Source organism: Medicago sativa, chromosome 5 (assembly GCF_051527215.1).
Source record: "Medicago sativa cultivar Bolivia chromosome 5, Bolivia_mono, whole genome shotgun sequence".
NCBI classification, from domain to species: domain Eukaryota; kingdom Viridiplantae; phylum Streptophyta; class Magnoliopsida; order Fabales; family Fabaceae; genus Medicago; species Medicago sativa.
This window is the reverse complement of record NC_140753.1, coordinates 78,907,610-78,932,063: the sequence shown is the minus strand read 5'-3', so window position 1 is coordinate 78,932,063 and position 24,454 is coordinate 78,907,610. Positions and strand designations below refer to the sequence as shown.

At 32.0% G+C, this 24,454-nt stretch overlaps 4 protein-coding genes across 4 annotated transcripts; 3 read left to right on the top strand and 1 right to left on the bottom strand.

Moving 5' to 3' along the window:
• The first annotated feature begins 5,569 nt into the window (after positions 1–5,569).
• Positions 5,570–6,939, top strand: LOC146925426 (NAD(P)H-dependent 6'-deoxychalcone synthase-like). Its single transcript, XM_085710333.1, has 3 exons — positions 5,570–5,972; positions 6,080–6,323; positions 6,427–6,939. The coding sequence occupies exons 1-3, from the start codon at positions 5,653–5,655 to the stop codon at positions 6,799–6,801; spliced, it is 939 nt and encodes a 312-aa protein (XP_085566459.1). The 5' UTR covers positions 5,570–5,652; the 3' UTR covers positions 6,802–6,939.
• A 3,468-nt stretch (positions 6,940–10,407) lies between these two features.
• On the top strand, positions 10,408–11,909 carry LOC146925425 (NAD(P)H-dependent 6'-deoxychalcone synthase-like). Its single transcript, XM_085710334.1, has 3 exons — positions 10,408–10,807; positions 11,046–11,289; positions 11,383–11,909. Exons 1-3 carry the CDS (start codon positions 10,488–10,490, stop codon positions 11,755–11,757), a joined length of 939 nt encoding a protein of 312 aa, XP_085566460.1. The 5' UTR covers positions 10,408–10,487; the 3' UTR covers positions 11,758–11,909.
• A 933-nt stretch (positions 11,910–12,842) lies between these two features.
• On the bottom strand, positions 12,843–21,352 carry SAR3 (SUPPRESSOR OF AUXIN RESISTANCE 3). The gene is made up of 6 exons (XM_085710332.1): positions 21,302–21,352; positions 17,741–20,309; positions 16,892–17,015; positions 14,351–14,499; positions 13,667–13,764; positions 12,843–13,285 (listed from the first exon to the last, which is right to left on the bottom strand). The coding sequence occupies exons 2-6, from the start codon at positions 20,240–20,242 to the stop codon at positions 13,090–13,092; spliced, it is 3,069 nt and encodes a 1,022-aa protein (XP_085566458.1). The 5' UTR covers positions 20,243–20,309; positions 21,302–21,352; the 3' UTR covers positions 12,843–13,089.
• A 423-nt stretch (positions 21,353–21,775) lies between these two features.
• Positions 21,776–22,465, top strand: LOC146925423 (uncharacterized). Its single transcript, XM_085711017.1, has one exon. The coding sequence runs from the start codon at positions 21,781–21,783 to the stop codon at positions 22,363–22,365; it is 585 nt and encodes a 194-aa protein (XP_085567143.1). The 5' UTR covers positions 21,776–21,780; the 3' UTR covers positions 22,366–22,465.
• The last annotated feature ends 1,989 nt before the right edge of the window (positions 22,466–24,454 follow it).

Here is a 24,454-nt window from a genome sequence, read left to right as displayed (position 1 = left end):
TTTTCATCGTTGTCATTTAAGCTCGTGACAGTACAAAATATAGTGCTATGTATGTTTCTGGATCCTTTAATTCACGTTTGAATTATTTCAAGTATAAACTCATTTAAACATATATCATTTCCATTTTTTTTATAGGTATTAACTTTACAATTGTATTTTCCTTTTGTAGAATAAGCTCATTTAGAGTCTTGTATTTCAAGATATATAAAGTTTCCTTTTGTTTCTTTAAATCAATGAGAGCCGAGAAAGATGGATTGAATATTATCTTCGTCGCATAAGTAGCATTATGTATAGTCATAAAAAAACAACACACAAAAAAATATCTAAAAATAATATACCACATGATATTCTAAATTTCTTTCTGCGAATGGAGAGATATCAAGAACGATTTCAATGGGTATATATTTGTTTGAGCAAAAAAAAAAAAAAATCTACTATATAACAAATGTTCTAAAAACACAACAAAAGAAAAAGTATCAAACAATCTTATTATCCATCATAACCATTTTGAATGCCTAAGACAATTTGTCCTTGTTCATATATCTCACACACAACAACCAAACGATTTGAACCTTGATACAATTTTCTTTCGAAGGGAATATATCAGACACGAAATCGATTTTCGGTGCCATTTCAATTATAAAGATATAAGAGGAAGAAGAAATAATAGAAAGAAGTAAACAAATAGAAATAAAGGTGGAGTTTTTTTTTTTTTTTTTGAGGGAAAATGTGGAGTTGTGATGTGAAAAAATTGTTAAGCCATATGTCTAATTTATAGTATTTTTTATAGGATATTTTGGTAAAATGACCACATATAATTTGACTTATTCATTAATTACACACGTTTTTGCCTTGCCTTTACTTTTTTTTGGTTTTTTTTATTGCCTTTCTTATTCCTTTTTTTGCTGGATTTTCATCCGTTTTTGATTAAATTCCAATAAACTGATTCCTCCTTTTGTTTTTTTTTTTGACAGTCAATTCCTCCTTTTGTTTTGGGTCAACAAATTGATTTCTTTTGGTAATATTATATTATATATATATATATATATATATATGGCAAATTCTATTGTACACCAAAAAATTTGAGTGTGCTACCAAATCGTTTAATTAATAATTAAATGAGTTGTTTTTTGAAGAAAAAGAATTATTCTCTATCATTGACAATTATAATTAATTAAATCTTATTTACCAAAAGTTTCGACAAAATAAAATTTACTTTTTTTTTGAATTTTTACTACTCATAATAAAGAGTATTGACTATTTTTTATGAGAAAATATTAATATGATTCTTATAAATAATGAAATGATGTTTTCTAAAATATAAAATTGACAAATAACTTTTTATTACATAAAATGATCTTTAATTTATAAATTTATAGAGCAAGAGTATCGGTACACCTCAATTTGCGAGGTGTAGCGTAGAAGTTCCCAATATATATATATATATATATATATATATATATATATATATATATTATATATTAGTTCAGGTCCAATTAAAAAAAATAAACATTAAAAAAGGAATGTTAAACAAACAGCAAAAAAATAACTTGATTTCTCTCTTGTCAAAAAAAAAAAAACTTGATTTCTCTCTATAAAACAGAAGATCTGCGTTTTTTTTTTTAAATTCAATATGTAAATTAATATGCTATTTACAAAAAATATATTTAATGCCAATAAATTGATGGAGAATCAGTCTTAAATCAGTTTTAATGGCAAAGTCCAAAGATGGAGAATCATTATGAGCAAAATAAAACATGTTTTTTTTTGTTTAATAATATGGCTCGATATAAGTTATAAAATATTAACAAAAACATAAAAAAATAAGGTAAATCTTTATATTTTTTTTCTTGTTAATAACATGGCTACTTGATATAAGTTATAAAATATATAACAAAAGTCTTAAATTTAATCGGTTTCCCTCAACAAAAAAAAAACAGTTTAATCGATCAAATAAAAGCCGAATAAAAAATTAATAGGACTATTAATTTAATGGCATTTAATCGGTTTCCATAAAAAAAATCAGTTTTATTGGTCAAATAAAAAATATAATCAATTTGTTAGGTTATCAAATTTGAGGTCATATCTTAGCTATTAAGCAAAATATAATATTTTTTTTAAAATGTTTTGCATTTGAAAAAAACTAAATAGGACTATGAATTTTACGGCATTTAATCTGTGTAATAGTTTTTACGAATTTAGAGGAAAGGTCTAAAAATATTATTTTTTTAGCTATTAAACAATTCCAATTTTTTATTTGGTCTAAGGTTTATTTTTTATTTTTTTGAGGGAAGGTTTAATGTTTATTTTAGCAAGTCCATTAAATACAATCAACTGAAATCATATTTTTGATATTCTTGCCAATCACCCATTTATGATATTCTTTGACTAATGAACTAATGATATGTTTTTAATTCCAATTAAATACCTCCAATTGCGATTTTTTTCGTCCTAAAATAAAGTATCTGATTTTATTTTTCTTTCCTAAAATAAAGATTGAACAATTCAACGAAATTTATTCAAAAAAAAAAATAGTTTAATGAAATAAAAATGTGACTTACATTTTATATTTTGTGATAAATTAGAAAACTGATATTTTGCAATTTTAGAGGAAAGGTCTTAAAATATTATTATTTTTATCTATTAAGAAATTCTAATTTTTTTTTTGGTTTAAGGTTTTTTTTTTGAGGGAAGGTTTAACGTTTATTTTAGCAAGTCCATTAAATACAATCAACTGAAATACCTCCAATTCTGATTTTTTTTTTCTGTCCTAAAATAAAGTATCCGATTTTTTTTTTCTTTCCTAAAATAAAGATTGAACAATTCAACGAAATTTATTCAAAAAAAGAAAAAAATCATTTTAATGAAATAAAAATGTGACTTACATTTTATATTTTGTGATAAATTATAAATCTGATAATCTTTTTAATAGGTTAAAAATATATGCAATTTATTCTGCATATTTAAATATGTTATAATTGAAATATTATATTATATAAAACAATCTCGTTAAAATTTCATTATTTAATATCAACTATAAAATATATGATAATAAAACATTACATTACACGATTATATAAATAATATAATAATACAATATAATTGGTCTTCCAAAAAAAATACAAAATAATTGATACACATGGTTCCATATATTAATTAGAAAAAAATAATTAGAAAAGTTAATACACAAAGTTACAATAATGCAAATTTGAGAATAAGACAATCTTAGAGTGCCACATGTCGTGACTTGAAAGAAATTCTAAAACATTGAAATGTGGTGACACATGTCAAGAAGAGAAGAGAAGAAATGAAATAGGTCCTAAATTTATATAATATAGATTATTGACGTGATTTCGAGAGAGAAATAATTAATTAAAAAATGAAATAATATTTGTATAGTATTGTATAAATATATGGTGTTCAAGATAAAAAGTGTCAACATAACATTTCTCAAAACAATAATATATTGGTAATATGTATGTTTTCTTTTAAATTATTTTGGGTTATCATGTCCATCATTTAGTACGAAGTTTTCACCGCCACATAATAATAATTAATCTCTATCAAAAAATTTATGAGATATACAAGATGAGTTCTTCTAATTTAATCTGATTTTTTTTATATTCATGAGACAGAAATTGAACCTTTGACCACATATCTAAGTTTCTTAAAGCTTAAACCAATTTAATGTCGGTAATATCTATCTTTTATACTACTATATGTAGCTATTGAATTTTCTTAATTTTACCGGTCAAGCTTGCACGAATATGACATGCAGTAAGTGACAAGTTGATAGGGACGCAGTTCCTCTCAAAACAAAAGTAGGTAGGGACGCACTTAATTTTTTTTTTTGAGATAATCATATCATTAGTGCGGAGTAATTGATTTGTGGATAACAATCTCGCAAAATTTTGCTGAACATTTTTAGTAGGATCTTTCATCTCAATTACGTATTTTTCATCTATAAAACTTAAATTCCATATTTTATTTAAACGAATATTATTATTCAATTTCATTCATATTAATGTAATGTTGATACATACAAATATCTTTAATTCGTGGAAAAATGTTATTTAAGCATTTTTATTTTGTTACTTTTATCAAATATCTCGAAATGTCTACTTGGAAAATGACTTGGTTGGATCATACGACCAGAGTTATGCCATAGCATGACTGAGCTGGGCCACAACAGACACCTTGATATTTTGAAGATTCAAATTCTCCTAAAAAATGTATATGAACTTAAATCCAAATCAAATCTAAATATTGAATTTTTTTGGTTACGTCTAAAATTTTGAATTTAATCATATCAGTAAATTTCGAATTTTGAAGGCTTCTAAAATGTTTAAAGTTCAAATTCTTGCGTATACAAATTTTTTAAATTAAAATAGGGTCTCTAAAAAATTTAAGATGACCCGTATATATATCATTGGTTAATGTTATTAAATGGATTTGTTCTCATGAGCTTTACTCAATTGGTATGGACAATGCATAATATATGCAAGGTTTAGGGTTTGAATATCAGCCACCACCAAAAAAACATACTCCATATTTTTGGTTATTATAAATGTTAATTTCACTCTAACATGCTTGTGCATTTAGAAAAAAAAAATAAATCCAAATTTAATATTTTACTGATAAGATCTTCTTTACTTTGATCTTAAACGTTATTCCCTTCTCTAGATATATGAGTCTTGCTAACTTATGCTTTACGTTTGTTAAGGACACAAAAGTAAAAAAATTTCATTATTATAAAGAAATTTTAAATTTAAAAATTTGAGTAGCAATTTCTAAGGCAAATATTTCTAAATTGAGACTTTATGGAAGAAGTTAGCATTCTTATAAAAAAAAGAGCAATGTTATATCTCTAGAAAAATAACATCAAGAATTTTTCAAGAATAAAGAGTAGCCAATCACAATGCACTATTTGCCACAATTCAAGGAGGTGTGGCTGAAAAATAGGAAGTGGACAAATAAATCATCCAATTAAAATTTGCCAACTGTGTCTTGAAAAATTCTTGAAGTTATTTTTCTTGAGAATTAACATTTTCCTAAAAAAAAAAATATATCATAAAGAAATAGTTACGTGCGTGCCCATCAACTTGCTACTTGCCATGATCCTGCAAGCTAGACTGCCTGTAGAATAGAAAAAAAATTTAATATTATATATCACTACAATAGATAAAGAAATATACTATTGTTTTCTTCCTCCAATAAATAAAATGATATAGATAGGGACAAAATGGTACGTACATGGAATCCATCATGCAAATTAATTTGGATCTGTAATGAACAAAAAGTCAAAGATGTATGACTGTATAGACATAGTTGGACTATGCCACCACTAACTTTAGATATTAGTAGTGTACATTAAAATAAGGAAATAAAAAGGTGGTAGCTAGAAATTGAAATGAGCATAAGTAACCCACCTACCCTCTTAGAAATACTAAAGTTTCAAAATTGGACTGCGCAAACAAAAACAAATACCAATAATGCAACTGTCAATTTTTTCATAATACTACTCTTTATTTTTAGTTATAAAAAGGTTGCAAGCAAAGCTTACTTAATCATCATTCATCAAGCTACATAACTCACTCAAAGTGTAACAATCTTAACATTGAACCTTCCCAACCCAACAACAAAAAAAACAACATGGGTAGTGTTGAAATCCTAACAAAGGTTCTTACAAACACATCTAGTCAATTGAAGATGCCTGTAGTTGGAATGGGATCAGCCCCTGACTTCACATGTAAGAAAGACACAAAAGATGCAATCATTGAAGCCATCAAACAAGGTTATAGACACTTTGATACTGCTGCTGCCTATGGCTCAGAACAAGCTCTTGGTGAAGCTTTGAAAGAGGCAATTGAACTTGGTCTTGTCACTAGAGATGACCTTTTTGTTACTTCTAAACTTTGGGTTACTGAAAACCATCCTCATCTTGTTATTCCTGCTCTTCAAAAATCTCTCAAGTAAGTAAATTTTAATTCATATATATCAATATTACATTCATTTGGAGGATGTTTGATTCAAGAATGATAAAATTTAATTTTAATCTTGATTTGTTAATTTCATGTAGGACTCTTCAATTGGACTATTTGGACTTGTATTTGATTCATTGGCCACTTAGTTCTCAGCCTGGAAAGTTTACATTTCCAATTGATGTGGCAGATCTCTTACCATTTGATGTGAAAGGTGTTTGGGAATCCATGGAGGAAAGCTTGAAACTTGGACTCACTAAAGCTATTGGAGTTAGTAACTTCTCTGTCAAGAAACTTGAAAATCTTCTCTCTGTCGCCACTGTTCTTCCTGCAGTCAATCAAGTAATTCATCAACTAAGCCTAAGTTTTGATTAATTTTTAGTCAACTCATAACAGTTTATTAATTGTTAATATGTACTTATACAATGAACTCATAAATGTATAGGTGGAGATGAACCTTGCATGGCAACAAAAGAAGCTTAGAGAGTTTTGCAACGCACACGGAATAGTGTTAACCGCATTTTCCCCGTTGAGGAAAGGTGCAAGCAGGGGACCAAATGAAGTTATGGAGAATGATATGCTTAAAGAGATTGCAGATGCACATGGAAAGTCTGTTGCACAAATTTCTCTAAGATGGCTATATGAACAAGGAGTCACTTTTGTTCCCAAGAGCTATGATAAGGAAAGAATGAACCAAAATTTGCGTATCTTTGATTGGTCATTGACAAAAGAAGATCATGAGAAAATTGATCAAATTAAGCAGAATCGTTTGATCCCTGGACCAACCAAGCCTGGACTCAATGACCTCTATGATGACTAAAAAAATATGTTAAAGTCCTTTTAAGTTTGCCTTAAAATCTATCTGTTTAATTATTACTTGTTGTTTCTTTTGAGCTTGGGATTACCCTTGTTTTTGAAACGAGTTTGAATAATCAATTTTACATTTCGTTTTGTCCAAGTTATTTTACATTAGTACTTTATTTTACACGTTCTTGATATTTGTTCTTTTTAGATTAAGGGGTGTGTGGCGAACTTGTAAAAATATATATTAAGACTTTGACATAGTAGAAAAGTAAGCCATCAAAATATAAGAATTCTTAAACATCGTTTATTCTAGCCGAAGTTTGATATTTTAAAATATTTAAAAAATATTAAGATTAATTTTATTAAATATTTAATTTCATTGTATAATGATTCCTTCCTACTACTAGTGTCAATACTCATTTATTATAATTTTTATTTATGCCAATGATTCATAAATATAAACATCTTTCAATGCCTTGAAGCATAATTAATTGGACCTTTGCTATAATTTAATTATACTACAGTTTCATTCACCGTCAAAAACGTTACTACACTTAATAAATTCATATAGGCAAGGCAAGTAACACCTTGTCTCATTCTAAGACCCGTTGTAAAATTAGTGAACGTTTATCTCTCAATTATTCGATGATTGTTTATCTTGAAATTAAGATCAATAAACTGCAAGATATGATAATAAAAAAAAATATATAAGAGATTATAATCTATCTTTTCCCTCTATAATCTTCTCTATATTGGTTCAAAAAAAAATCTCTTTAATTATCTCTTCTCATGGCTTAAGAATAATTTTATTCTTGTGATTTTGTTACCTAGTTCATGCTTGAAAGAGTTGTTCAATGATTTTCGTAATTCTACACGCCTTAAGTCAAATTTGACAATCACTAATTTATAAATATTTAACATCTAAGATCCTTCAAAAAAAAAAACATCTAAGATAAAAGTAATGAAAAAATATGCTTGAATAACAACTTCTCAAGGATTAAATGTACGTGTATGTCAATTGCAAAAATTTGGTCTAGCGATAAAAATGAAAAATTTTGGATCTTGAAATTCCTTGTTCAGAGTTCCAATTGTATCTTCAGAGGAAAATAGAGTCTGGTCTTAGTGTATGTGTATTGAGAGGGCACATGTCGGCACTAAGTTTTGAAGAACTTTTTGTCAAAGTTCTAATAATATATATATTTGTTGATATTTTGACCCACATGACACACTCATCATACAACTTAAACTCTACAAGTTGCTTATCCAACATAAAAAAAAAATTAAAAAAAAATTCTATTCAAAGAAAGAAAATAAAATTTAAATAATTTATTTGAATATACAAAGAGGGGTGCTTTGTTTTTAATTTTTTATTTACAGGGTGTGATTTCATCCTTTTCACTCTATCTCCCTCTCTCTCTTTTGTGAGCCGTTAGCTAAAACTCTAATTTCTTCTCCTTCATCCACCAAAGAGGGGTCGTTTAGGGTCAATTTTTGACCCCAAATCACCCCTCTAAATTGTTTTTCTCCTTCCCTTTTATTTAAATAAGTGATTTTCACATTGAATTAGGTTTTCCTTTTGTGATTTCGTCGTCTTAGTGCGACGTTGTTTTGTTTGTCGTCTTTGTGCGACGTTGGTTGTCTTTTCCCTCTTGTTCAGGTGTTTATTCGGTTCAGATTGTCAGTTCAGCTTCGATCCAGTGTAGATCCAACCAATGACTTTGGCGTCATCAACGTTGCAGATCCGGAGGCATGACTATTCCGGAGATTTTAATATAGTCATATTTGTAGGCTTATGTACTTTGCCGTTTTATGCTATTAACATGGATGATGTGAATTTGTTCACATATTCCTCCTTTTTGTTTTTAGCGAATTTGTATTGCATCTATGTACTCTATCAATTTGAATGAATGAATGTCGTTTGTTTTGTGTCCAAAAAAAAAAAATTTACAGGTTTTGTTTTTATTTCTAATAATAAGTTTCTTCCATCGAGGATAATCTTATTCGAGAAGTGACAAACTTTAAATGAGATACCTTTTAAATCAGAATTTGAACCTTGATTCATCTTATTGTGGGAGTTGACCTATTCCACTAGACTAAAACTCACTTGGTATAGAAATTGATATTTGTAATGGAGAAATGATATCTTGACAACCACTTTTTGACAACTTTTGGACAACTTTATCTCTCATACTCACATGATGTTGTTATCATCTCTCTTCCTTTTTCTCTCTCCATTGTTTTTGACCAATAAGAAGTGAGAAAAACAAAGTTGTCAACAAAGTTGTCATTAAATGGATGTCAAAATATCATTACTCTTTTTAATGATGGTAGAGAACAGTCATTACGTATATTTATTCTTTCAACTTATTACAAATGAATTTAGATTTTCTCTGCCCATCAACTTGCTCCTTGCCAAAATTCTGCAAGGTTGACTGCTAGTAAAATTAAAAAGGGTTAAATATGTTTTTGGTTCCTATAAAATTGGGAACCCCATCAACTTGCTCCTTGCCAAAATTCTGCAAGGTTGACTGCTAGTAAAATTAAAAAGGGTTAAATATGTTTTTGGTTCCTATAAAATTGGGAACTTTTAAGTTTAGTCCTTACTTAATTTTAATAGGTTTTTTAGTCCCTACAAAAAAAATTACTTCTAATTTTAGTCCCTGTTACAACAAAGTTTGTTTAATTATCTTTAAACTCTTAAATTTTTGAACGATTTTTTTTAGACAAGTTTAGAACACTATGAAAAGTTCATTTACTAAAATTTAGAATTTTTTAAACATGAAACGAATTAAATATGAATTTTTTAAAACGGCAAAAGTTAAAGATAAAATTAATAAAATCTAGACGTAGAGATCAAATTTTGCGACAATTTTTTGCAAAGGAGCTTTTAGTAATGTTCTTAACACGTCTGCAAAAAATTGTTCAAAAACTCAAGAGTTTAAGCATAAATTATACAAATTTGAATTGACGAGGAACTAATACTGAATGCAGGAAAAAAAATAGGGAGTAAAAGAACTATTAAAATTAAGTAAGGACTAAACTTAAAAGATCCCAATTTTATAGGGACCAAAAACATATTTAACCCAATTAAAAAACTTAATATATATATATATATATATATATATATATATATATATATATATATATATATATATATATATATATATATATATATTTAGTAGAAAAGAGAGAGATTTTTACTATTAGCAACAAGCGAGAGAGAAGGAGAATTTACCAATTAGCAGTATACAGTTGTTCTGTTCCTCCAATAATTAAAAAGATAGAGGCAGGGACAAAATGGTATTAGCAATACCACATGCAGATTAATCTGAAAATGGTCAAAGATACATAGACATCGTTGGACCCCCACGCCCATTCGCCAACTTTGAATATAAGTTGTTTTATCAAAACTTTGAATGTAAGTGTTGTTCAATAAAATATCAAATAAAAAGGTGGTAGAAACTAGAAAATAGAAATGAGCATAACCCACCTACCCTCAAAAAACTCCAAATTGGACTGCGCAAAACAAAAGCAAATAGCAAAAATGCAAGTGTCACTTTCTTTTATGATAGAACGTACCAACTTTTAGCTATATAAAAAGGTTGCAACCAAACCTTAGTCCATCATCAAACATAGCTCATAGTGTAACAATTTTAACATTGAACGAACATTCCCAACAACAACAACAAAAATAACAACAACATGGGTAGTGTTGAAATCCCAACAAAGGTTCTTACCAACACTCCTGGTCAACTGAAGATGCCTGTGGTTGGAATGGGATCAGCCCCTGACTTCACATGTAAGAAAGACACAAAAGATGCAATCATTGAAGCCATCAAACAAGGTTATAGACACTTTGATACTGCTGCTGCGTATGGCTCAGAACAAGCTCTTGGAGAGGCTTTGAAAGAGGCAATTGAACTTGGTCTTGTCACTAGAGAAGAACTCTTTGTCACTTCCAAACTTTGGGTTACTGAAAATCATCCTCATCTTGTTATTCCTGCTCTACAAAAATCTCTCAAGTAAGCAAATTTTAATGTTATACTCATTTAGAGTATACTTAGATGATATTTTGTTCTATAGTGACAAAATTTATTTTTAATTAATTGATTTTGTAAAATAAATATATTTGATTAAAAGTAAGATGAGCGTTAAATTGTTTTTTATTTAGATATATTCACGTAAATATCAATTGAAGAACAAAAGTGAATCAAAACATACACTTATTGAGATTAAACTGGATTTGTTGATTTCGTGCAGGACTCTTCAACTAGACTACTTGGACTTGTACTTGATTCATTGGCCACTTAGTTCTCAACCTGGAAAGTTTTCATTTCCAATTGATGTGGCAGATCTCTTACCATTTGATGTGAAAGGTGTTTGGGAATCCATGGAGGAAAGCTTGAAACTTGGACTCACTAAAGCTATTGGAGTTAGTAACTTCTCTGTCAAGAAACTTGAAAATCTTCTCTCTGTTGCCACTGTTCTTCCAGCAGTCAATCAAGTAATTCATCAACTAAACCTAAGTTTTGATTAACTTTTTGTAAACTTCTTAATTGTTAACATGTACTTATACAATGAACTCATATATTTACAGGTGGAGATGAACCTTGCATGGCAACAAAAGAACCTTAGAGAGTTTTGCAATGCAAATGGAATAGTGTTAACTGCGTTTTCGCCGTTGAGGAAAGGTGCAAGCAGAGGACCAAATGAGGTTATGGAGAATGATATGCTTAAAGAGATTGCAGATGCACATGGAAAGTCTGTTGCACAAATTTCTCTAAGATGGCTATATGAACAAGGAGTCACTTTTGTTCCCAAGAGTTATGATAAGGAAAGAATGAACCAAAATTTGTGTATCTTTGATTGGTCATTGACAAAAGAAGATCATGAGAAAATCGATCAAATTAAGCAAAATCGTTTGATCCCTGGACCAACCAAGCCAGGCCTCAATGACCTCTATGATGACTAAATGTCAGAAAAAAATGTTAAAGTTCTTTTAAGTTTATCTTAGAATCTATCTTTTTAATTTAAATATTTTATCCTTGTTTCTTTCGAGATTTGAATTATCAATGTTATTGTATTGGGTTTAAATAATCAATTTTGAATTTCATTTTCTCCAAATTATTTTCTGGTATTTTATTTTACATGATCTTGAAATTTGTGCAAATTTTTTAAAAATTTATATTCACTTGATGAAACAATTCAATTAAGTGATAATTTGTTATGATGTATTTTTATAATATCTACCTTTGATTTGTTAGTTAACGATTCATATTATCCTAGTTAGACTTTAAAATGAATTGCTCGTATTTGAGGAACAGGACTAAAATAAACTGTTATGATCCAAAATAGCACATGGGATATGTGTCCCTTGATCCAATAATTAAGGGAATAGAACTAACAAGAAAATATTCCCTTAACCTTCTATAAGAGGGATCAATAATTGGAAAGAATGATATGAAGAATATTGATGAAGTTTCTCCTCTCTCTATTTGGTACTGTCTAGTAGAGTAATGACTTACTCTTACTACTTATTCTTCTTCCATCTTTTCATTTCTCTTCTATGTACTAAAAACATCAATTTTAATTGGGTTCTAATCTATCAATTTATCTTTGAATTAATAATCAATTGCAATTCTCTATATTTCACATTCTCAAATTTAGGAACCCTTACATAAACCTCTGAAAAATAGAAACCAAAGTACTATTTCATTAACATTCTCAAATTTAGGAACCCTTCTATGTACCCAACAAAGATTGAAGGGCGATCTAATTGATGATACACCTTACATGTCATATGGTGATTTCATTAATATGCAGAAAATTTAATTGATGTGCAGCAAAACATTTCACGAGTTGTAAAAAAGTTGACTATAGGGGAGATCTGTTATTTGTCTTACCATGTTAGGAGCACATGCACGTTGTAGAATAAATATACAAAATTTATGGACTTGCCAAAAAAAACACTTGCAGTATTTTGACATACATTATCAAATTTATGGGAAAGTTGCTATTTAGGCATCTACCATTTGCTCTCAGATTATACACTACTCATTTTCACAAGAATTTTGCATTTCCTTTCTTAACAAGAACTTTGGCATTTGCAATACAAATGATGACATGCCACCGGCTTTGGCAAAGAATATTCCATGACACTGTTTTTTAATCAGTTGGTAAACATGTAAAACCACTGAACATGTTACTACAATTACATTTAGTATCTCAGACTTTAGCAAGCAAGACCAATATAAAAAAGCATACAAACTCGGTAAATGGCAGATTGTAGAATTAAGTTGTAGAATTAAGTTGCAATCTCTGACAAATAGCTGGTAAACAGATACACTGCATCCTGCAAGTGACCGGATCGTAGGTCTTCAGGAATGGGAGCACTGAAAGCAGTGTTAAAGCAACTAAACTGCTCATCACGTGAGGCACCCTCACCGACAGCAGATAACAGCAAGTCACAAATCTGGCTTGCCATTTTAGAATACACCACCCTGCAAAATAAGTAGTAAACGTGAATATAGCAATTAAAACACTATCACAAGGGATTAACAAATGAATAACCACATGTCAAAACATACAGGTGCTGAACATGTCAGACTAAAATGATATGTCATTTTGAAGTTGTTACTAAAATGCAAAGCTTCAACAAAACTTTCAAGCAAAACTGCAGATATATTGTTGTATTATCATATTTTGTTTCCTCATCTTAACTAGTGCCATAGAAGAGAAAGTGGTTTTAGAAAAGTATCTCAGACTCGGTCAGCCTACAAAATCAGAATACTAGCTGTACAATTTTTTTAGGAAAAAAAAAGGTCCACATTAAGTACTGGCAATTATGGTAAATGATTTTCACGGCAAAGGACGATATATACCTTGCATCAATAGGTAATCTGTAACCCCAAACAGCCAAAGATTCATTTAACTGACTGACAAATTCCTGACATGCAGCATTTTTACTTTGAAGAGAATCCTGAAACAAGAAATTTCGACTTCAATCAATTAAACAGTAAAAGAAATAATGTCTCGAGCATTCAAAACTGAATTTACAGAGTGCCTGCCTGCTGCCTATTCTCCTGACCAACCAATATAATTATAACTAGAAAATATGTCAAGCTCAAGCTTATCCATATAAAAAATTTGTTTCGTGATGGTGAACCATAACACACAAACAAATGACAACTGTAACCTAACTTCATAAAGTATATCTTCTTTAAGCATAACAATTTTGTTTCGTGATGGTGAACCATAACACAGAAACAAATTACAACTGTAACCTAACTTCATAAATTATATCTTTTTTAAGCCTAGTATGATTATCTCACATAGAGCTCACCACAACTATAAAAAATTTAAATGACTGCCGTACAGGCATTAGTGTCTTCGGCACCAATACTTGTACAGCTGTTCTATTAAATATCATATGGAATGATAAATTCATATTGTTGCACATTTCATGTTTCAGGTTCAGGTTCAAACTTGTTCAAATTTTAGTTACACTTCACAATCAACTACAAAGCATTGAAATCATACAAGGCAGAAGCAAGCATTGCTCTTACCAAATCGGTCATGGCATTGACATCTCCCTGAAGTGAGTTTCTCATTGAATAAAATGAAATATAAATTCCAGCTCCCAACTCCCAGTTTTCAATTTCAGATTTATAGTCCTCCATGGAAGTTGCAATCCCCCATATCTCAGAATGTTTGGCTGCACAGTATATAAAAGAAGTTAACTATGATGCCCTATTGCACTTATCTGAAATTAAGAAAAAAATCTAGAAATTATTTTACAAGTGGCTTTCAGAGAGATTCTTTTGACAATTTTCTGCGATGCATAAAATAATTTCATGGCAGTTTCAAGAAAAATAAAATCCAGTTATGCTATTGTCTGGATAATGAAATATCTGGAAAATTGTTTGTTTACCCCTTATAAAGGGCCAGCTATGTGCGAAACAATATACAACAACATACTTTCCAATTCAATTATGAATATTATGCAACATTCCAAGGATCATCCTTAACTTTTGTTTTTCCAAAGCATCAACATTGTCATTTTGGGTTAGGTAGTACGACTTATTTTTTAAAAATACGGGCTAGGTAGTGGGATAAATACCCAAAAGCCCCCTCTCTTGCTCCTTTTTCGGGTACAGAATCAATTGGTACCAGAACCTAGACCAAATCATATCACCGTAACAATGAAGAATGGAGCATGATGCTTCAAAATTGAAGACTAAATCCTGTCCTGTGGTTTATGCTTTAAGATTTATTGTATGAATTATATAAGTCAAAGTCAGAGCATCTGTCTGGAGTGTGTTGGAAAATCACAGGGGACAACATGTGATCTTTTAGGCATTTCAGTAAGTATTATATATTCTACAATATAGGGCATGGCAAAAAAAAAACATTGAAATTGCCTTCCACTCTACATATAAAGAAATCGTATATCTTCAAATGGAACCAACTTTACTGCTTGAATGTTTAGAAAAGAAGGAAACAACCTCGGACGTTATTTACTTTATTTCAAATACTTGTGCTGTTTAGAGCTCAAGCATTAGCTGCTGAAGCTCCTCTACGATGTAGTAGCATTTATTTGATTAGTTAGTATGGAAAATCATACATCGCAATTTGGAGTATTCTTATCAATTACTCCCTCCGTCCCACTTTTTTTGAAAAGTCCCTCCGTCCCACAATGAGTGACCCTTTTGATTTTCAAGGGAATATTAGTTGTTTGTTTTCCAATTCTACCCTCTAATTAATATTACCTTTATCAATCCCAAGTTAATATATTCCACTTTGCATTTATTGTATTGTGAACATAGTAGTTAATAGCGGATAGCGGCGCGTAGCGGCCGACCCCAAAAATGCTATAGCGGGATAGCGCCTAGCGCTATGACCGCTATTTCATAACTTTTAGGACAAATTATATAAATAATACTATAAAATAGTTTGTTTTACGACATGCTTTTACATCACCCATAATTCCCAATTGGTGTCTTCTTGCTCTACTAATTACTCCATTGCTGAACTTATCACAGAAATCACAGTAAATCTTTTTCTTATCATTCAAATCTTTCCAATGATTAAATTGCCAAGCAATGTCGAGATTATGTCTTTGAGCACATGAGTCAACAGACACAGAGTTTGATTGAACACCAGAAGCTGATGTTGCCATGACTGTGTTGTCCACAAAAACAACAAAAATAAGGAAACAGAGAGCAGAATAGAGGATGAACAAAACAGAGGATGTTTGTGATATGTTTATGAACAAGCAGAATAGAGGATGAACAAAACAGAGGATGTTTGTCATATGTTTATGAACAAAACAGAGAGGAAGATTTATAGAAGAGAGCAAACACGAGGTCAAGAAGTTACAAACCTAAGGAACGGCGGCGGATGACGGTGCGACGGCGGCGTTTTATGGTGAGAAGATGTATCGTCCGTTTTTTGAGAGAAATGCGTTTTGGGGTGAGAAGATGAAAGGCGCCGAAAAGAATGAAAGAAGGAAGAGAGAAACTGATGTTATTAGGGTTTGACGAAAATGACAAAAATACCCTCTTTTTTTTTAAAAACCAAGGAGAATCTTGTATTTTCACGTAAAATGAAATAGCGGTGCTAGACTGCAAAACCGCTATGCAGTGTTGCGGCCGCTATTGCGCCGCTATCTCATAACGCTACGCCATGGCTTATTGCATAGCGGTCCGGTACCGCACCGCACCGCGCGGCCGCTATTGGCCGCTATAGCGCCGCTATTAACTACTCTGATTGTGAATACACCAATACTTGATAAGGGTATTTTAGTAACAACATTCCTCTCTCTCATTCATTTATACATTTTTCTTAATATATGTGAAATTATCAAAAGGGTCACTCATTATGGGACGGAGGGAATAATTAATAAAGAGCCATCAATGCAAAAACTATATGTGTGTTTGTGCAAGAAACTCAAATACTTTTTGCAAATCTAGCTCACATAAGATTCACAGAAATTGTCAAAATACGCACACAACAATATCACTTTAGAAATTACAAATATGTAGCATAGTAAATCCTACAAACATTTAGTTTTCTTTTTCCAAGCAATATACATACAAACGACTTACCTTGCAAGAATAACTTATGAGCAACTGAAGTTACAAAGATGGTATGAGCTTTCTGCCAATTTGCACACTGAAGATATTGCTCAAGGGCTTCTGCAAGATCCCCGTTATAATTGTAATATATTGCCTGCACCAAATCATTCAAATAATCAAAAGTTTCCCCAATCAAAGAAATCAGAACTTCCAGTAGCCTCAAGCATTTGCACACACTATTAATCAGTGAAGAACAACACCATGAGGACAATAAATTAAATATCATTCAGAGATTGATCATTCAGTACCCATATGAATCATAAGTTTTTTATTTTCCTTTAATAAATAAAAATATCATTCTAAAAATCCATAAATATAAATATCATTCTAAAAATCCATTCAAGCCAGGTAACAGACATCATTTATATAATTAACCATAGCATCACCACTAAATAAACTGTGTTTGGATGTTTTTGACCTTTTTCATTTACATAGAGTATCGTTGAGGTGGGACAAGCTAGTCCTTCTCCTCCATTAAAATCTCTCTCCTTCCATTGTTAACCAAATAATCATCCCCCTTCTTTGGAACAGAACAATGTTACTTTGAGTTTCCCCTATTCTATGCTAACTTTGTGAAAACAAAATTTGTGTATTTGAGGGGAAATGATTCCCCTTGTGTTGTACTCTCTATCTAAAGTCATAAACAAGGTTTACTTATCCCCCTTTCCCCTTATGGTCTCTCTCAGTATATGTCATCCAAACAGTGACTGAAAAGAGCAGTTAAAAGGGTAAAACAACAAATTATGCATGTCATTATATTCTTTTGTAATTGTAAAGTAAACAGATAAATAAGAAGCCATAAATAAATATGTTGCATACCAAAGCCTCGTGCATCCATTCTTTGGGAATGCCTAAATCCACAATGAAACGATACTGAGATTCATCTGAACTCCAAGTTTCACAGTATTGGAACAATATTTCACGAATCAGATTTACATGAAGAAATGGATAATCTTCCCGATGAGGCAAGTGAAGAGCCACATATATGGCCCAGTGGCATTTCCCTAGGCACAACAGCTGAGACACAAATCCCATGTCTAGAATATGAAGATCATTAGAATTGATAACACCCACTGCTTCCAAAACTTCACGTTGGTGCCAGATCATATGATAGTCAAGTGGATCAGGGGTTGACGAGAAGGCACTAAACATAGCCCTCAGAAAACTGAATTCTGTATCTTCACTAGCATGAAGAAGCATGAGATAAAATGAAATGTCAAAGTGTTTGTCTGCTTTCAAACTGACAACCTCCTCTGATGTTCCTTCATCGATATAAAGTGGAACGGGATATGGAGCGGTTCCCTCATCAAGAAAATGTTTATAAGTCTCAAAAGCGGCTGGTAACGAAGTGTCAGGAGGTAATTGGTACCACAATAATAAACCTAAGAACCTCCTCCAATCAATTTGGATATCATGCAATGCATCATGAATATTTCCCGCAAGCAGTTCGTAGAGTCTCAATCTGTCTTCTTCAATGAAATTAAAATCAAGCCCTTTATTCCTCCAAATATCAAGTTGCTTTGCAACATCAGAGCGATTCAGAGCAGAACCACCGGCCTGACTTAACAAACAAGCCAGCCTCACATCTCCGTTGGACACAGCCAACTGCACTGCTTCGTCCAATTGTCGTCCAGTTAGGAGTGTGAAAACATGTTGCAAATAGTGAGAGTCGTTTAGAGAGCTTATTTGGTTTTGGACATGATAGGAGACACTCTCTCGCATCCAATAACTGAACTCTGCTCTTCTGATAAGAGGGAGTGCTTCTTGGTCAACATCTTGATCAACTTCCTTTATATCCTCCATCATATCTTCCTCGTTGTCAGCGCCTAATGATTCTATTTGACCCTTTTGTTTTCTCTCAGAAAAAAGAACTCTAATTAACTCCCAGGTCATTACTTGGTGTGTCAAACCTAATCGGTTCCAGGAAGGTAAGCCAGGCACACTCATTTGCCTCTCAATAATATCACAGTATTGATGAGAAATCTCTGGCAGGTCTGAACGATTAGCTTCGAGCTTTTGAAGAGTTAACTTGTAGGGACCAAAGCCAACCTCTTTCGTCACATGGTTTATTCCTTTGTGAAAATTTAATGGAGAAACCAAAGCATGGTCAACAAGTTCTTCGCACACTTTTTTATTTTCATCTCTTACCAAATTGTCAAAAGCAACTTTCTCCAAATTGACAACCGATGACATTAGCTTGTGATCACCACCACTTCCTACAAGTGTACCACAGTGTACAAGCATGCCATTTGGTCCCCACCCAACCCGAAATGACTTACCCATGAACAGACCAACATCAACTATATTGTGAGCATAGCTTCCAGATATTGAAGTTTCATGCTTAAGGTCCAGCTTAAAACCCTGCGCTTTTACTGCCCTCAGAGGCATACTCTTATGTTGCTGAACCATCAAAATGGATCCAGGAGAATTTGACTCTAGATTCCCGTGCTTATATTCAAGTAATGGAAATGGAGTGTTTCGAACAGTTGGTGGAGTAGATCTATTCATTGCCGACTGAGCAGAATTTTTCAAAGGCCTCACACTCTCCTTACCAAAAGATGATTTGCGACCCAAGTCCTCCATCTCTTCTTCATCGGGAAACATCAATGATCTCATTTCTCTCATTTTAACAGGATCAAGCCTAAGATGGGCAGGAAGAGAATGAGAAAGCTCAATTTCATCGACATTTATCGGCGACTCTTTCTCAACATCATGTGTCTCAGCATCATCCATAACAGCGTCCTCTTCATCATCGTCATCAAACCCAAATCTACTGAAGTGTTCAACTAAGATTTTCAGCTCACAAGTTACCGGATCGAATGACACAAACCGTGCTCCTTGACTCTCTGTACTTTGTTTTAATTTTTTCACCACAACATCATTCCGACACTCCTTAGACTTCAACTTTTCGCAATTCAGTACCAAAACCACTTCAGCTGCTTTGTTAAGACCCTGACCAACAACAGGCTTATTATTTTCATCCTCATAAACTATAACCTCATTCTTATGGAACTTCACAATGTCATCTAAACATAATCCTCGTACATCCGTTTCACTAACATACCTAATATATCCATAACCAAATCTTCCAACAATGAAATCTGGAACACTGCTGCAATAGCCGGGGTAAAGGACTTCACGGGCCGCTAAATCCTTCAAAGACGGTTCAGTGTAGTAACCAGGAGAGAGCAGTATTGGCAATGAAGCTTCAATTTTGGTCATGATCTTGTTCGAACGAGTAACATAACACTCAGAAACCCTTCTTTTCTTGTAACTTAGCACAGTACAAGAATCACAGACGCCTCCGGCGTCAGATTCCATCACACAGCTAGTTCAACATGCAGCGTCTCAAACATAGAAACTTCGACTATATTTCCATAAACAATTCCTAAACCAGAAAAAATAAAATAAACAAAAAATTAACTACAGATACTTGCAAGAAATAAATGGTGAAAAATAACATTACAAGTTACATAATAGAATAATAATTACAAACCAGTTAGTGATAGCAGGTTAAACAATTATGTAGTGACAAAAATTGATTTTAAGTGAATTGACTTTGGCATGTTTGGTTCCTCTAAAGCAGAATTGATTTTTCCTCTAGAATTGATTCTACTTGAAGCTAGAAACTGTTGCTTCTAATTCTAGAATTGATTTTTACAATCTCAAATTTACTGTTCAGCTCACTTTTACATGAATGTATCCAAACATGAACCACTTTACCTTAAACTTAATTTTTTTGCATGAATCATAGTGTGTGTCTGGTTGTGGGGTGAGGAGAATTGATTTTGATAGAATTGATTTTGATCAAAAATGATTCTAACTAAAAGTGATTTGTGTTTGGATACATTCATATAAAAGTGATTGAACTATAAATTTGTGTGTGAAAATCAATTCAAAAACTAAAAGCTCCAAACCCTAGCTTCAAGGAGAATCAATTCTAGTCGACAACAACCAAACATACTAGAATCAATTCTAATTTCTGCACCTCCAGAATCAATTCTAATCCCTCTAGAAGTGGAACTAAACATATATGCAAAATCAATTTTTCTTACAGGAGAACCAAACATACACATTTAACTGCAAAAATCAATTCTGGAATCAGAAGCTCTAATTTCTTACTTCAAGTTAGAATCAACTCTGGAGTTAAAATCAGTTCTACTCACAAAAAACCGAAACATTTCAAAGTCAATTATACACCTCTATAATCAATTTTAGTAGAACCAAACATAGACTAAGAAGAAAACTAAATTGAATTTTTGATAAGTAACCTAATAAACTTTGAGTAGCGTAACAGTGTAGTGAAATTGTTGCATTGAAAAGAATATTGAAGAGTGAAATTAGGTGAGAGGAAGAACGAGGAGGAGAGAGAGTACTCACGGTGACGATGACGGTGACGGAGTGGCAAGGGGAGAGAGAGAGAGAGAGAGACCGCGCGGGACGAAGAGGAAGAAGAGGTTTTAGAAGGTTTGGATTTGGATTTGGATTGAAATGTTGGGCTCTGATTTAAAAGGCCCAATTTTAGAGAATTGAGAATTTCTTTCTACGCCTCCTCAATTGTTTTTAGATTACGTTTTTTCTTAAATTGTTTTTAGATTACGTTTTTTCTAAAGCTAAAACTCTCCACATACAGAGTTCAACTTTTAAACCACCGAAAAAATTGATGCAAGTAGTAACATATTTTTTAATGTTATGTTTCATGTTATAAATATGATTGATGTAATTATATGTTATTATGGGAAAAAAAATAACGGAGCCAATTTAGCTCCCTATTAAACAACTATCTTGATGATCAATGCATCAAATAAGCAAACATAGATATAAAAAATATATAGCTTTTCTTTTTCTTTTTTTTTTTCATGGCAAGACTTGGCTTTCTTCTTATTTTAATTGCTTCCATTTGTATAACAACCATAGCTACAACTCCAGCTGCTGAGATAGATTATTTGCATCAATGTGCAAATCACATGGGAGAATGTGGAAAACAAGTATTCAACAAGTTGTTTACTTCTGATAAAACTGTTATTTCCACAGAATGTTGTTATAAGCTTTTTCAAACAGGATCTTATTGCCACACTAAAATGACCTTATTTATTCTTCAAACTCATAAGAAGTACAAAAAACAAGAATGGCTCCAATTTCTTTTCAAAGGTGATGAGATTTTCCACAAGTGTGATCTTGTTACAAGACCAGAAAACCCCAAATTTTTTGCTACATGCATAAATGAATTAGGCTCATACTGTGGAGAAGAAATATTTAACAGTATAGTCAACGAAAATAACATATCTAAGAAATGTTGCGGAAAGCTTGTGAAAATGGGTGAAGAATGCCATACCAATATGGCCAAGGCTTTGATTCGGACGCCAGAAATGAGGAATATAGATGCAATCGAATTTCTAGAAAAGAATAAGATAATATTTGATGATTGTAAAACTATGGAATAAGAAATATTTTTATGAGAATAGTAACAACCGTATAAAAATAAATTATCGAATATTGTAAATGACATGAAAGTCATATATAAAAATGAAAATCTTTAAACTATTGTTGTGCTTTTAAAGATGTTATAATTTTTCATTAGAAGTTATTTATTTATTAAGAGTGTTTATTTTATTTGCATTGAAAACATTTGAAATAATGTAGATATTTTTTTAAGAAGTTAAAATGAAATTTATTTAAAAATAAAGAATCCTAGCAAGCACAAGGAATGCTAAGCTAGGAGACTTAAAAGAGGAACATACAAAGGGAAGTGTCCGTATATATGCGGAACACCCAAACAAACACCCATGTATCAAATACAAATTTTTCCAAGCAAACCAAAAACACCCTACATTGAGGGCCATCGAAACTAATAAAAACTAAAAACTACACCTCAAAACACGAAGTCATCTCCTAAAACCAAAGTCTAAATGCCTGCGCAATAGCAGAAACAGATCTTGTGTCAACCCGTTAAAAAACTCTCCAAAATAACCATCAAACCCACCAAAAACCCATGTAACCGCACCTTAAACAAGTCACGCCAGCTAACATCCGTGTGTTTGAAAACCCCGCCAACAACAAACTCATAGAAGAAAACTCACAAAAAGCATAACCACCACTAGCCACCACAAGCACCACCACCACCACCAAAACTACCATTAACCACCAAAAAACCACTATTAATCCTCACAAAAAACCAGCACCAGCCACCACGAAAACCAATAAACCTCACTGACCCTCTTATCAGCCACCACCACACACCCCTAGCCGCCACACAACCACCACGAAAACAACAACGAAAACAGCTGCGACGTTTTCGATGCTCTCTATCACTACTTCATCACCACCACCACACAAATCCACCACCACACCGCAGATCCTCAACCACAGATCCCAAATCCACCACCGCACCACCACAAGTCGGACTCTTCTCTCCACCAAAGTAGAATCGTCGCCACCACTGCAAAACCACTACGTCATCACCACCTTCACCTCCTATCACCACCAAAACCGTGCTCTACTCCACCACAACACACCAACAGAAAATAAAACACGCAACAGTTCAAAACGAAAAAAGTCGTCGCCGTTTCGAAAAGGAACAGAAACAACCAAAACACACAAGACCATCGGAGAACAGCAACCTTAACGCCGACGCCGACAGATCTGGCGTTTAGAGGTGGTGCGGAGGATTGATGTCACTCGTCGCACCACCACCCTAACCGGCTACATCTTGTAAATTGAGGGTTTGGATTGGGGTGGAAGAAGGTGTAAGCGGCAGGTTCTGTTTGTTAGAGAGATGCGAGAGCTGAATCTAGGGTTCTGTTTGTTAGAAATGTATTGAAATGGTATTGAAATAATGTAGATATATCTAACACAATCAAAGATAAATAGTTTTACGACACTGATGCATTTTCTTAAGTACTTTATGTATGATTTTTAACTACTAGTGGTTTTTATAAAAATTCCTAATAAGCAAAAAATATATAATCTTAGATTTAGAATAACTAGAATAGGATCCACATATTATGTGTTTGAAAGTGATGTTTTGTGTAAATTTTTTGAATAAATTTTAGCGTTGATATTGTAAAATTATAAATATTTTATACTAGTCCTTGTCAAAAAAAAAAAGAAAATTTCATACTAGTATATAAGTTGGGCAAAATTACATAATTCGTCGTTTAACTTAATTTTAAGTAACACTTTTGTCATTTACTTTTTTTTTGAAGGAACTTTTGTCATTTACTTCCTAAGTGCTAATTGTTCCAAGACTTATGTGATGATTCATCAACCATTATTTTGTATCTCCTCCGCTTATAAAGACTTATGTGATGATTCATCAACCATTATTTTGTATCGGAAAATGCTAGATATCAAGAATGGATTTTCTTGATGAATTCAGGAATGACATGACAGAATAATCACCCTTCGATTTTAATCTTATTTATTAAAGTTTCATAAAAAAAAATACATAACTCCCACCACCCCATGATTTCCGGCCAGACTGGGATTTTATTGACTAACATTAATTTCGGGACAATTTCTTGATAAAATCTT

Excerpts from the sequence above, each read along its gene's own strand:
- LOC146925426 (XM_085710333.1), top strand. The coding sequence starts at position 5,653 with ATGGGTAGTGTTGAAATCCTAACAAAGGTTCTTACAAACACATCTAGT. Across the intron at positions 5,973-6,079 it reads GCTCTTCAAAAATCTCTCAA|GACTCTTCAATTGGACTATT; the intron begins GTAAGTAAATTT and ends AATTTCATGTAG. Across the intron at positions 6,324-6,426 it reads TTCTTCCTGCAGTCAATCAA|GTGGAGATGAACCTTGCATG; the intron begins GTAATTCATCAA and ends ATAAATGTATAG.
- LOC146925425 (XM_085710334.1), top strand. The coding sequence starts at position 10,488 with ATGGGTAGTGTTGAAATCCCAACAAAGGTTCTTACCAACACTCCTGGT. Across the intron at positions 10,808-11,045 it reads GCTCTACAAAAATCTCTCAA|GACTCTTCAACTAGACTACT; the intron begins GTAAGCAAATTT and ends GATTTCGTGCAG. Across the intron at positions 11,290-11,382 it reads TTCTTCCAGCAGTCAATCAA|GTGGAGATGAACCTTGCATG; the intron begins GTAATTCATCAA and ends ATATATTTACAG.
- SAR3 (XM_085710332.1), bottom strand. The coding sequence starts at position 20,242 with ATGGAATCTGACGCCGGAGGCGTCTGTGATTCTTGTACTGTGCTAAGT. Across the intron at positions 17,016-17,740 it reads AATGGATGCACGAGGCTTTG|GCAATATATTACAATTATAA; the intron begins GTATGCAACATA and ends GATTTGGTGCAG. Across the intron at positions 14,500-16,891 it reads TCATAAGTTATTCTTGCAAG|CCAAACATTCTGAGATATGG; the intron begins GTAAGTCGTTTG and ends TATACTGTGCAG.
- LOC146925423 (XM_085711017.1), top strand. The coding sequence starts at position 21,781 with ATGGCAAGACTTGGCTTTCTTCTTATTTTAATTGCTTCCATTTGTATA.